Source organism: Schistocerca americana, chromosome 1 (genome assembly GCF_021461395.2).
Source record: "Schistocerca americana isolate TAMUIC-IGC-003095 chromosome 1, iqSchAmer2.1, whole genome shotgun sequence".
Taxonomy (NCBI): Eukaryota; Metazoa; Arthropoda; class Insecta; order Orthoptera; family Acrididae; genus Schistocerca; species Schistocerca americana.
Window position 1 is genome coordinate 1059647300 of NC_060119.1, and position 13597 is coordinate 1059660896.

The 13597-nt window shown below is 38.4% G+C and overlaps 1 protein-coding gene across 1 annotated transcript in view; it reads left to right on the forward strand.

The window, feature by feature from the left end:
• LOC124617216 (prosaposin) overlaps positions 1-13597 on the forward strand; it is a 66922-nt gene that overhangs the window by 42328 nt on the left and 10997 nt on the right. Inside the window, exons 9-15 of the mRNA XM_047145247.1 lie at positions 624-798; positions 917-1068; positions 1171-1305; positions 1434-1574; positions 12646-12835; positions 12971-13122; positions 13280-13460. Coding sequence (XP_047001203.1) covers positions 624-798; positions 917-1068; positions 1171-1305; positions 1434-1574; positions 12646-12835; positions 12971-13122; positions 13280-13460 — 1126 coding nt within the window. The remainder of the gene's footprint in view (positions 1-623; positions 799-916; positions 1069-1170; positions 1306-1433; positions 1575-12645; positions 12836-12970; positions 13123-13279; positions 13461-13597) is intronic.

A 13597-nucleotide genomic window follows, 5' to 3' on the forward strand; every position in this document is an offset into this window, starting at 1 on the left:
TCCACAGGCATGCAATTTACTTCAAAACCAGTTGTGAGGAATGGTGTCAAAAGCCTTCTGCAAATATGGAAGCATGGAGTAAAGTTGAGATTGTGTCAGCATCACACATTACTTCACGTGATTAAAGAGCCAGTTTTATTTCACAAGAATGATATTTCCTCTGAGTCTGTGCTGACTGTGTGTCAATAGATAGTTCCCTTTCAGGTGTTGACAGCACTATGTTATTACGTTAATGTTGGCATATGTATTTATAATTTGGAGTATTTTCTTTCTTTCACTAGATTCGGCTTTTGAAACTTATATTTCTAATTACTTTTCCCTGTTGGAATACAGATACATGCAATGTTGTTGTTAATTCATACAATGTAAGCTTTCACGGCCGGTATTGTCTTCACTTAAAACGTCCGGGCTGATAGGCCGTGGTCATAGTATAAAACTGTCTCCTGACGTTTCGTCTCTGACTGCAGGAGACATCCTCGGAGGTAAAGCGGTCTCCCGCAGTCGGAGACGAAACATCAGGAGACAGTTTTATACTTCAACTACGGCCTATCAGCCTGGAAGTTTTAAGTGATTGTTGTTAATTGTTATTTTCGTATACTTGAAGATCTGTTCAAACTTCACAGGGACCACTCTGGCCACTTCTTCCATTTAAAACAGCTCAAAAATTACAATACGATTCTGCGGATGATGAACCAGTTATAGTGCCACTTACTCCTTTACAATCAGCTCAGCCCATCATTGGACAAGATGAAGCAAACAGTTACAAACAACTCCATCGTGTTCCTTTGGAAAAGAATGGTAATGGCCCTTGCCATTCTGGGAATGGTATCACACACATAATATATAAATAAGAAATCTTAAGCCACTGTGTTTTGAAGTGGGTTTTTTTTTAAGAAGTTTGTTTCATGTGTTTCAGATGTGAAAGTATCTCATCTAGAAGTGAATCAGCTGCCTATTGATAGGATGGTGCTTCAAACAGCAAACACAGTTCACAACCGTCAGCTCTGTGAATTCTGTGAATTATTTTTACATTATTTGCAACAGGTTCTGACAACACCTTCCACTGAGGTTTGTAACAGTTCTGATGCGGCTGATAGCTGATTCATGCTAAAAGTTGCAGAGAGCAAAGAAATAGCAAATGTTTGTCTTATTTACAAATATTTTTTACAGGCCCAAATTGAGCGTGCTGTTAAGAAAGCATGTTCCGAGCTACCAAAAGAATTTGAAGATCAGTGCAGAGACTTTGTGCAGAATTATGGTGATGCTGCAATCGCTCTCCTTGCACAGGAGATTGACCCATCTCAGGTAAATGGATAACATTCATGACGCACAAGGGTTTTCTCTATATGCAAGATGTTACAAATTCATCCAACTCTGTGTAGCTGAATTTTTATTTGTGCTTGTTTTACTGAAATTGAAATTTGTTAAAACAGGTGTGCCCAAGATTAGGAATATGCCCTTCAGAGAAGGCATTAATTGATCTTTCAAATGTTGTATATGACAAGCCTTCCTGTCCATTGTGTCTTCTTGCTGTGCAGGATCTCCAGAACACACTGAAAAATAACAAGACTGAGGTAAGTAGCATCGCTAAACAGTATTTAAATACTGTTGCATAATGAGATGATGTAGGAAATTACTTAATCTTGTAGAGTTTAGTTAGTTATGTGACAGGCCATATTTGTGATAGACATAATGTTGTGTAATTTCTTAATTGAAAACACTTACAGTCTTGTGCTTTTCTTCAGAATAAGTAATTACAAAGTAAAACATCAAATCTGTTTCTGAATACACTTCTACTAGCTACTAGAAATTCTATATCTGCTTGAATTCTCAAATCCTTTTGTAGCTGTGAATTTTGCTGCTCTCCGTGTTGGATTTTTCACTCTCAAAGTGAATAAATGTTTGCATTATCACCTTTTGTACAGTGAATACATAGTGGTTCATAATGAAAATATTCAAAATATGCTACCTTCCTGATTTGTATGGCAAAAGTAACTGCCATAAGCTTTTTCCAGTTAAAAACAGCTATTCCTGAAAATATTAAATGGATGCGTTGAGTATTTTCAAAACTTAGAGTTTGTACAAAAACTGTTGATCACTTTCAGAAGATCATTATTTACTAGCTAAATTCTCAGCTTGGTTGTTGCTTTCACATCATTACCCATTTTCTTTGTTGATACTTCTCTCCCACCTTGACAACAATACTACAGTCTGTACATCAAAAGAAAAACCCTAATAGTTAAAGTGGTGCCGAGCACAGTTGCTCTTAGTGTCCACCACAACCTATCACATAATGTGACCTAGTATGTCTCTATGGCAGTGCATAAATGTTGCCACACATCTGTAGCAAACCATTGTTTTCAGTCACCTAGATTCAGTGTAACCACAGCCTTTTTTGTTTCACAGTGAAAAGTAAACTTTCACAACATGAAGCGTAGTACCACCTGCAAAATAGATGATGGATCATTGAAATAAAATAAGAGCAGTAATGGACACATGAGGTTGAACTCTGTGGAACAACATCTTTGTCCATGGACATGTGATATCAATCTGTTTGTTACTTAAGCAGCTAGTGTAGCTTTCTGCAATGCAAACGAAACCAAAGAGTTGCTAAACCTTGTTATCATAAAAACATTTATCTAATTGCATTTTGACAGGCATAACCAGCTTAGTGAATGTATATATAGCTCACAGTAGAACAGCGTTTTTTAAATTAACTTTTTTAATATCCTTTATTATCCAGATAAGAGACAACCAATGGAAAAACTGTTGAAAAAAATTTGTAAGCAGAGAGTATGGCTACTATACCTCAATCAAAAATGGGTAAGAAGAAGAGTATGGGCAGGGCTGTGGTATTGGTTCACATTTGTATGTGCGCACAATAGGGTTGCGACAGCAACAGCAACAGCTAGGTATTTATGTTTTAGGTTCATTCATGTGCTGCCTGTTAACTTAAAGTATTGTTTGCGTAACAGAATTGTTACAGACTTACCACTTTCTGTGCACTTTCACAACATAGTTTAGAAAATTATGTCACCTAAAGTACATGTTGCACACAATGAAAATGATATGCAAATGTTGGGTTACGGCCGCATACCTCATCAGCAACTAGTACCTGAACAACAGAGTGATGAACAGTGGTGAACAGAATGGGAGGCATCAACAATCTCATCTCTGGGTGTTACTGTGGTAGCTATCCAGTAAAAAACTGTCAACAACTCTGTTGTTCAGATCCTTGTATAGTGATTACTGTTTGTGCAGTTGCCCTCCTGTCAGTCACGGATGAGGGGTTGTCAGTTGGGGTGGATAAGGGAAGAAAGGAGATAGGAAGGATGGCCGATTGCTCAGAGGGGGGTGGTAGGCCTAAGAGATGAGAATACTGGAGAGGAAAGGCAGCAGGTGTTGGGGTAGGATTGCAGCACACAGCACCGTAACCAGATAGTGGGGAGTGGTTTGGGAAGGACTGACGGAACGGAGGAAGTGGAGATTGATGAAGAGGGTGTGGGTGCAGAGGGCTGTTAGAGATTAATGCCAGGAAGGAACGAAGAAAGTGTTGCAAGTATAAGGCCCACCTACATATTCAAAAAAGATGGTGCTGCAGGAAGTATCAAGATGGCACGTTATGAAGCAGCCATTGAAATAGAATATTTTGTGCTCAGCAGTGTGTTCTGTCGCAAAGTGGCCATATTCGTTTGGGGGGACAGTTGGTTGGTGGCCATGACCTTGTAAAATGTTGCATAAAAATTGCAGCAGTGTTGGTATATAATATGGCTGCTTTCACAGGTGACCCTGCCTCTGATGTGATAGGATAAGACTGTGAAGGGACTGGAGCAGGATATGCTTGGGTAATTTGGACAAGTCTTGCACATTGGTTTTCCACTGATGTAAGACCCATATGGAAAGTGGTTGTATTATATAGGTAGGTTGGACAGCAGAATACTTCCTTAGGAGGGGTGGGAAGTATTGTGGGTGGGATGTCTCCCATCTCTGAGTATGAGGATAGGTAGTTGAAGCCCTGGCAAAGGATGTGGCTCAGTTGTTCCGTAGGAGTGGTGGGGATTAGGAGTGTAAGGATATGGCACAGGAAATTTATTTGAAGACTTGGTCTGGGGAGGAGTGCTGGTATCTGAAGGGCTGAGTCAGACCTTGAGCATACTAAGCAAGGGAAGTATTGCCACTGCAGATGCAGTGTCCAGTGGTGGCCAGGCTATATCTAAGGGATTTTGTTGGTGTGACAGGAATGACAGCAGTCAAAATAAAGGTGTTGTTGAGTAGGTCTGACATTGACATGTCATGGCATGGATGGAGCCATCAAGAGAAGTAGGAAGTAGTAAACACCCAGGAAGGTGGCAGTTGGACATGTGAGGAATGGGCTGGTGGATTTGGAGTCTGAAGGATGCTGGAAGATCGTGATTGAACTTGGTGTTGATCTGAAGTTGAGGCCTTTAATAGGAGTGAAACTTCTGTAATATATACATTCTTAGTGGATAGGTTGAAACAGGGTGTTTGATATGTTTAGTTTCTGGATTTTGTGGGATATTTGGAGTGAGTTTTACAGATTTGGCGGATAGAAAAGCCCAGCAAAGTGTAGTCTGGGCTATGAGTGGTTGATTTGTGGGGGAGGGGGGTGGTGCTTCACTGGGGTAGAAGTGGTGTAGTGTTGCTCTGATGCAGTAATTGGGTGTCGGCAAATGTGATTATTTTTGAGGTGGTGTCTGAAGTAGTATCTCAGGTGTTGGAGAGCAAGTGTGTCCGTTTGGGAGATTATGGTTTAGGTCACTGGGTTTCACAGAAACAGTATTGCAGCTTAGGTGGTATAGAGATGCCATCATGAATATTTGTTTCTGTTGTATTGTGTTATTGAGGGATAAGAGATTGGTGGCATCTGTAAATTTGAAGGTCATTTTGAAGCAAACTTTTATAGTTAGGCAGTCGTGGGATTCCGTGACGTAGGCAGCATTTAAGGAACAGGATTTGAGACTGGGTCTTAGCTAAGGGTAGAAATATTTTTTTGAGCTGACACATTGCGCATGCGTCCATTTGGGATGGAATGTTGCTACATAGAAGGAAAGTAATGTAAAACTACTTTGGTTACTGTCGGGTAAGCTCTGGGGAGTGTTGGAAGTAAGTCGCTGGTGTTTGATAGACTACACTTGTGACCAATAACAGTTAATTTTGGTAGAAACTGCGGTTGACCACTTTTAAATCTTATGTAGTATATGATTAGCCAGTTTCGTAACCACTGCAGTCTCATCAAATTGTGGGCATTCAGAGGAATTTTATTTTGTAGATCAAATGTAGCTCCTCCCTAGGGTTGTAGTGCTGATGAAAATACCAGGACCTAGATAGTCTACTAGAAGTATACAGGGGAGTAATAAAGACTGTTATTAACAGTTGAAGAACTGAGCGTAATTGTGCATAAACACAACTGAAATCATCGCCAAGATTATGGACAGTACCCTTCCTTGGAAATAATAGAAATACACAAATGGGTACACAGGCTGCATTAACTTGCTGGTGATGTAACTCTGTTGTTAAGTGTGGCAGAGACAATCAGCCATGTAGTCACTATGATTCGTAACCACTGTGATGACACCTTTGTGTAAAGGATGGGTGATAAGGTCTCAATTAGTTTTCAGTTTACGGTCAGTTGTGTGTTCTGTAGAAGTGATGTTGGACTCGGGGCAGATTTAGGAGAGGAAGGTGAGGCCAGGTTAGATTTAAGAAAGTTCTGAAAGATAAGGGGGGGATGACTGGATGGAAGGGGAGGAGGATCACATTGAAGGGAGGTTGAAACAGTTTTAAACAAGGTTTTATGTGTAATTTTGGTTATCTTTTGTCAGTGGGTTACGTGGAAAAGAAATGTTTCTACTGCAGAGAACAGGTAAAGGAAAGAAGATCCTTGTATAGGTTTGAGGCTAAAGGTGAGGCTTGCAGAAAGCACTTGGACTTCTGTAGTAGCCAGAGTGCTGCCTGAATAGTTGAAAACCATGTTACAGGATGGGTGTTCAGAAGTAGTGGGTTTCGTAGAGGGTGGAGAAAGGTTTTGGGGATAAGGAAGGCAGAGTAAGACAGCGAGGTGTGGCCAGGGAGCCGCGACGAGCTGATGTAGTTGGATGAGAGTGGTAGGCTCTTTTCTTGGTTACTCTTAATCCCATGTGGGCATAGGACAGGAGTATCTAGGACAGCTTCCTCAGGTGGTGCTGGAAATTCTGTTTCAACTGTTCAGGGACAAGAGTCTCTACTACTGCAATAGAATTATGGAAGTTGTAAGCAGAGTAAAAGGATTATGTGGAAGGAGTGGGGGCTGTAGAGTTTGCTTCAAGCTTGGATTGTAAGGTTATGAAGAACCAGATAAACGAGAGTGAGGGACTGACGGAATTGGAAAACATGAAGATTCTTGTGGTAGGATTGGTGACAGCCCGAAGTAATTTTAACTGTAAGCCCATTACTTGAGATTCCATGTGCCAGACAGGTTCTTAGATAGAAATGTATGCTTAGTTTTGCTAGGGCAAAAGAGTTTTTGGAACTGACAAAGAGCAGGGATTCTCTCGCTTAGTAACGTACAGGGACACTTTCAGTTTTTGCAATATGTGTTGGTTCAGATATAATGTGTATCAAACAGGCACAAATAAAATAAGAGGGAAATAGTAATGAATAGACACAGTGTGGTCAATTACAAATACAGTAATACCTCAACTTACACTACTGTTTTATGCATATCTGGACTAATGCGCTCTATATGTTTGAGTGCCATGCACCTCTATTCCCCTGTGCTGCCAGCACAGTGTTCAGCTTATGACAGGTTCAAGTTTGTTTTCTGCAGTACTGTTTTAACCATGGAGCTGGCACTATTGATAGGTATTAACTATGTTATCCAAATGAAGCAGAACTGATTTATTTGCATAAAAATGAAAAGAGATAATTATCATCCAAGGAATCTAAACTTAATATTGTCAAAGACTTCAATGCAAAAATTAGAATTTGTGAAAAATGCAAAGAAGGTTGATGTACTGGAATAAACAGTCACATAAACTATCAAAGGCAAAGAAAAAATTGAAGAAGCTGAGAAAAATACTCAATCCTTGGATTCAAGTGTCATTCATAAAGTCTTGGTATTATTGCTCAGATGAGAACAATGTTAATATTATAGGCTGATAATCAAGTTAGAGTGGGGAAAAAAAATTCCTGTTGATCACAACAAAGTGTGCTTTAATGCTAAGCTGATTTTTGAGAGACTTAAAAAAGCAGCTGGGGAGGCAGCCAAAGATGCAAGTTTTAAAGCTAACAATGGTTGGTGTAACCAATTCAAAAATTGTCATAGCAGAAAGTGGAGATTATGCAAGTGGTAGTAAAGAGACTGGGTTACTCTATCCCAAGAAAATCAAGGTGATGGTACAAGAAGGTGGCCATGCCACCCAAACCATGTTCACAATAGATAAAACTGGTCTGTTCTGGAAGAAGATGCCTAAAAAAAAAAAACTTTCATTCTACATAAAGAGAGAACCTTTCCAGGTTTCAAAGCCTCCAAAGATGGATTGACAGTGGTGGTTTTTATAAATTAAAACCTCTCGTAGTTTAGTGTTCAGAAAATCAAAGGGCTGTAAAAAATAATCCAAAGCTGGGTCTACATCTATATCTAAATACATACTCTGCATGCCACCATATGTTGCATGACAAAGGGTATCCTAGGTACCCTGTGCTAGCACTAGTAATTTTCTTTCCCATTCCTCTCACAAGTAGAGTGGTGGAAAAATGACAGTCTGTATGCCTCCATATGAGTGTTAATCTCTCTGATCTTATCTTCGTGGTTCTTATGCAAAATGTACACGAGTGGAAATACAATTATTCTGCAGTCAGCATCAGATGCTGGTTCTCTAAATTTTATCAGTAGTGCTTCTCTCAAGTGATTCTCATTTGAATTCCCGAAGCATCTATGTAGTACTTGTGTGTTTGAACCTACCAGTGTGATGTCCTTAGGTTGGTTAGGTTTAAGCAGTTCTAAGTCTAGGGGACTGATGTCCTCGGATGTTAAGTCCCATAGTGCTTAGAGCCATTTTTTGAAACTACCAGTGACAAATCTAGCAGCCCACTTCTGAATTGCCTCAATGTTTCCCTTTAATCAGACCTGATGCAGATACCAAACATTCAAACTGTACTCAACAATGGATCATGCTAGCATCCTATATGCAATCTCCTTTACAGATCAACCACACTTTCATAAAATTCTCCCAGTAAACCAAAGTCGACCATTCATCTGTGTTGATGTAACTATGTCAAGCAGGATCTTACTAATACTCTACTCGACCATTGTGAGTGTGTTTCTCCTACTCATTTGCATTAACTACGTTTAGAGCTATCTGCCATTTATTATACCACCTAGTAATTTTGTCAAAGTCATCTGGTATCCTCCTACAGTCACTCAGTAACAACACTCCCCATGCACCACAGCACGAGCAGCGTACAGCTGCAGACTGCTGCGTACCCTGTCTACCAAATCATTTACGTGTATAGAAAAGAACAGCAGTCCAGTCATGCTCCTCTGGGGTGCTCTTGATGGTACCCTCGGCTCTGAGGAACACCTTCCATTGAGGAAAACACACTGGGTTTTGTTACTTAAGAAGTCTTCAAGCCTCTCACATACCTGGTAATCTTATTATGTATGCTTGTATCTTCATTCTCATTACAACAATTTGAGAATCGAATGTTAAAGCTTGCGTGACAGTTTCCATTTTTGAGGACTGGTTTGTTCTTCACATCAGGTATGAAGTCGAACGTTATTGCTAGTTGAAACAAATAGCATTTAATGTGATGCTATTAATCGACGACAAATCGGGTCAACCTTCTGTTACTCTAATTTTGACTCCTGTGTGAAAGTTGTATTTTTGCCAACGAATACAGCTGGCTTGTTTCAACCAATGGACCAGGGAGTCATTAAAAGTTTTAAATTGTAAAACAGAAGATGACTGCTTGCTTATGAAGCTATGAGACAAAACAATGAGCTCTCTATTAAGGACTTTTCGAAGTAATTCAAAGTTTTAGATGCTGTGCAAATTATTGGACAGTCTTGGAATGAAATTTCTCAAACTTTAAATGGCATCTGGATTCCCCCCACCAATACTCAAATCCAGGGGGAATCAGCACATGACCCTGATCAAATTGGTAATGTGATTGAAGAAGTGGTTGATCTTGCCAGACAACTAAATGTGGAGATGGATGGTATGACATTAAAGAACTGCTGGGTTCCCACAATCGGGGGCTAACAATTGATGAGCTTGTAGAAGTACATAAGCAAGAGCAAACCATTGAATAACCTGATTCTTTAGACCCATTTCAATCAGAAGATCACATGATGGTTGCAAAGTTGACATTCATTTGAAAAAGGGTTACATATTTTAGAAAAAAAGGGCTCCAACAAAATTCAAATTTTGGACACAAAACAGAGAATAAAATATTTGTTGGCGTGCTAAAAGCAAAATATTGCATGAGAAGAGAGAGAAATTCTCGTTGGGTGACCTTGGTTTACATTGTTGCAATACACAATACTTTATTGTAATAATTGTTGTATTATTTTGAACAGTTTATTAAATTTTTGTAAATTACATTGTTTTCTTTAGTCTCTGGTCCCATTTGAACATAATTTGCAGTTATACAGGTGCAAAATTGGACTCTGAGTTATGCGAATTCGACTTGACAGTTATTGCTTGGTTCCACCTATTGTGCAAGTCCCTGGTATTACTGAAAAAGAAAACTATAAGTACAAAACAAATCTGAACATATAAGTAAAGAAAGTTTAAAAATGGTGTATTTTATTCTCCTGACTTTTATAAGCTTTATGTACAGTCATGTTATGGCTGGGCTACAGCTACCAAATTGTATAACTGTACTTTATCGGCAGGAGGTAAAGAAAAGATATCATTAGTCTGAAGAGCTGAATATTTAGAAGAATGGCCAAAATTGATTGGTGAGTAGCAGCAGGGAGGATTTTGCAGGTACATAGTAGCTATTGCATCAGAAAAGTGAGAACATTATAGTTTTCATGGATACAGAGAGTAATGACCAGTTATCGTGACACATTGTAGATATCCTTGACAGATTTTTGTGCATACGTGAGCAGGAGGGGAGATACTTGTGCTGAATAATAATTAGCATATGCATGACAAGAAGGGCACCATTAAAGGTCACTCATTATGGACAATGTATGCAGCAATATGGGCATTGATAGTGGACAGTATTGTCGTTGGGTTAGTTGGTATATCATAAAACCGCATACCATGTGGCTGACATTCTGTTACAGAGTTGCAACAAGCCAATAAAACCAAAGACAGGTGTGTCTTAACAGATGCCATAAAAGAAAGGGCATGTGTGGCAACAGCATGACTAATGTTCCAAAGCATTGTGGACATACAGTGCCAATAGTGGTGTATGCTAGCAACAGTGGTTTATCACTGTTGAAGACTTCTACCAAACCCTTCTGATAGCCAAGTCGCAAGCATGTTAAAGATAAAAACAGAGTACCAAACTCTTCATAATAGAAAGGTATCACCTTTATTAATAATAAAGTATTGTTATCAATATAATGGAAGGAAACATTCCACGTGGGAAAAATTATATATAAAAACAAAGATGAGGTGACTTACCGAACAAAAGCGCTGGCAGGTCGATAGACACACAAACAAACACAGACATACACACAAAATTCAAGCTTTCGCAACAAACTGTTGCCTCATCAGGAAAGGGGGAAGGAGAGGGGAAGACGAAAGGAAGTGGGTTTTAAAGGAGAGGGTAAGGAGTCATTCCAATCCCGGGAGCGGGAAGACTTACCTTAGGGGGAAAAAAGGACAGGTATACACACGCACATATCCATCCACACATACAGACACAAGCAGACATATATTTGGTCTTTAAATATGTCTGCTTGTGTCTGTATGTGTGGATGGATATGTGCGTGTGTGCGAGTGTATACCTGTCCTTTTTTCCCCCTAAGGTAAGTCTTTCCGCTCCCGGGATTGGAATGACTCCTTACCCTCTCCTTTAAAACCCACTTCCTTTCGTCTTCCCCTCTCCTTCCCTCTTTCCTGATGAGGCAACAGTTTGTTGCGAAAGCTTGAATTTTGTGTGTATGTTTGTGTTTGTTTGTGTGTCTATCGACCTGCCAGCGCTTTTGTTCGGTAAGTCACCTCATCTTTGTTTTTATATATAAAGTATTGTTACTGAGGTTGGAGACACATAAAGAGAATTAATCCTTTCAGGTTGATGTTCAACTGCGAATTTAATCTTGGAGTGCATTTTATTCATTTAATCTGCTCATTATTCACCCTTCTGTCTTAAGAACTGGTCACCTGCCTTTGTATGTCATGTAATTTTATCTTTATATCCAACAATGGAAAGTCCAGGATGGACTGTAACAGTATCGTACTACTCAGCATATAGCAGAAATGCTGAGTAGCAGATGGGCATCTATATATTGGGATGCATATGGAAAATGTTTCTAAAAATGTCAGCAAGCAGACCATTCACAGCTGCTACTTATCCTGAGACCATTATTTTGCATATAGATCTCAAAATTTAATAAGAGTTCTGTGAAAGAGGTAACTCCAGTAACATTACAAGTTTATAAATCAGCATGCCAGAACTTTTTGTGGCCTTCAATTTTGCGATCAAATTGTAAGTTATCAATGAAAGAAGTATTGAAATCGATAAACCTCACAGTCCTATTTCTGCATGGTACTTACAGTAAAGTTATTCAATCAGACTAATTTAGCATAATGGTTAGTGGTTCAATTTACTGTAGCATAAGTTACTTAAAGTCCATTTTATGTATGAAATATCTGTCTTGAAGTATTCTAGTATGTAAATTTGACTTTTAGTTGAAAATAAGCAGATCATAGCATCTCTCTTACTGTTCATAGTGTATTACTTTCAGAAATATTTCATAAAAATTTCCCTGTATCCAGTGTGAATTTGCTGTACTTTAACAGCAGAAAGAATTAAATTTTCTGATAGGGATATAAAAACTATCACTGTGGAATTATTTATTTGTATACTTTTGAGTTTATACTCATTGCAGTATAAATGACACATCTCTTTCTTTAATCCTATTAGATCTACATGGAATATATAATTAATTTTTAGCCTGCTCAGGATCAAACTGCATCTGTGATCCAGATAAGATTAAAAATAGTTTTCATGGAACATTAAAAAATTTTCGCAGAATCATGCTTTGGCTGTTGGTTACATATGTGACCAGTATGAGAAGTAGTTAGTGGCAGTTCTAAAGTTGATGAATAACTCATAATGCTCTTTCTGTTCCTGGGTTCAAATCTCTCTTCAGTCTTCCTTAAACCAGCTGTCATGGTTGTAAGCATAAGATTGTAAAGCAAATTGGAATGGATATAGATCAACATAAACTCTAATATATTTTCTAATTCTCAGAATTTATGCACATAAAACGTATTATATTACTGTCACACTAATTTTCCAATGAAAACACAATGTTCGTAGAGCCATTGGTCACTTAAAATTTTCTGCTCGTATGATCAGACTAGTGCTTCTCCTGTTGTCTTCTCCCTGTAAAGTTTATGTAGAGATTTTTATTGCCAGTATGTCATTACAGACTTAAGGATAAACATTTTTTCTTTCCAGGCAAGCATTAAGCGTGCTTTGGATGGTTTGTGCACTAAACTTGCCAAGTCATTGGCTGCAGAGTGTGAAAAATTTGTTGAAGAGTATTCTGATCAATTGGTGGATATGTTAGTGGCTGATTTTACACCACAGGAAGTTTGTGCTTATTTGAAGCTGTGTGATCCTTCACCAAAGCCAATGATTGATACTTGTAAGTTATTATTGTCCAGTAGTGAATTATTAATATTTCTTTGTTGTGTTACACATGTTGCTACATCTAAAACTTCATGCTATGTGTACTAAGATATTTAAATATAATAATTGCAAAAATTGACATTAATTTCAGTGTCAAATGAGATTCCATCAGCCAGTCAACATCATTTAATGCCACAGGACATAATCCATAGTGAAATTCAAAAGTATCGTGGTGAAGCTTGTGTGATCTGTGAATTTGTCCTAACGAAGATACAAGAGCAATTGAAGGATAAGCCAACAGAGGTTGTATTTATTTGAATCATTATTTCTTTCATGTATGGTATCAATCTTTTAAGAATTGATTGCTTGTGTTGTTTTTTACTAATTATCCAGAAAATATAAAAGATGACAGATTCACATTTCAAAATCTAATCAGTTGCCTCTTGTCTCATTTTTTCAGGATGAGATAAAGGCAATAGTTCACGATATCTGTAACTATATGCCAAGAACAGTAGCAAAAGAATGCAATGATTTTGTTAATCAGTATGCTGATCTAGTAATTACATTGTTGTCAGAAACTATGGATCCTCAAGCAGTTTGCACTGCAATTAAACTCTGCAGCTCAAAAAGTTTGCTAAAAGGTAATAAAATTCAGTAGCTTGTAACAATGTTTTGGTCTTGTGGCTAGTAGAAAAATGCCTGCTGATCTGTTGCCATGTATGTTCTACATTCTGGCACTAGTGTCTTACATGTAAAATTGATCTCTGCATGCAGTTAC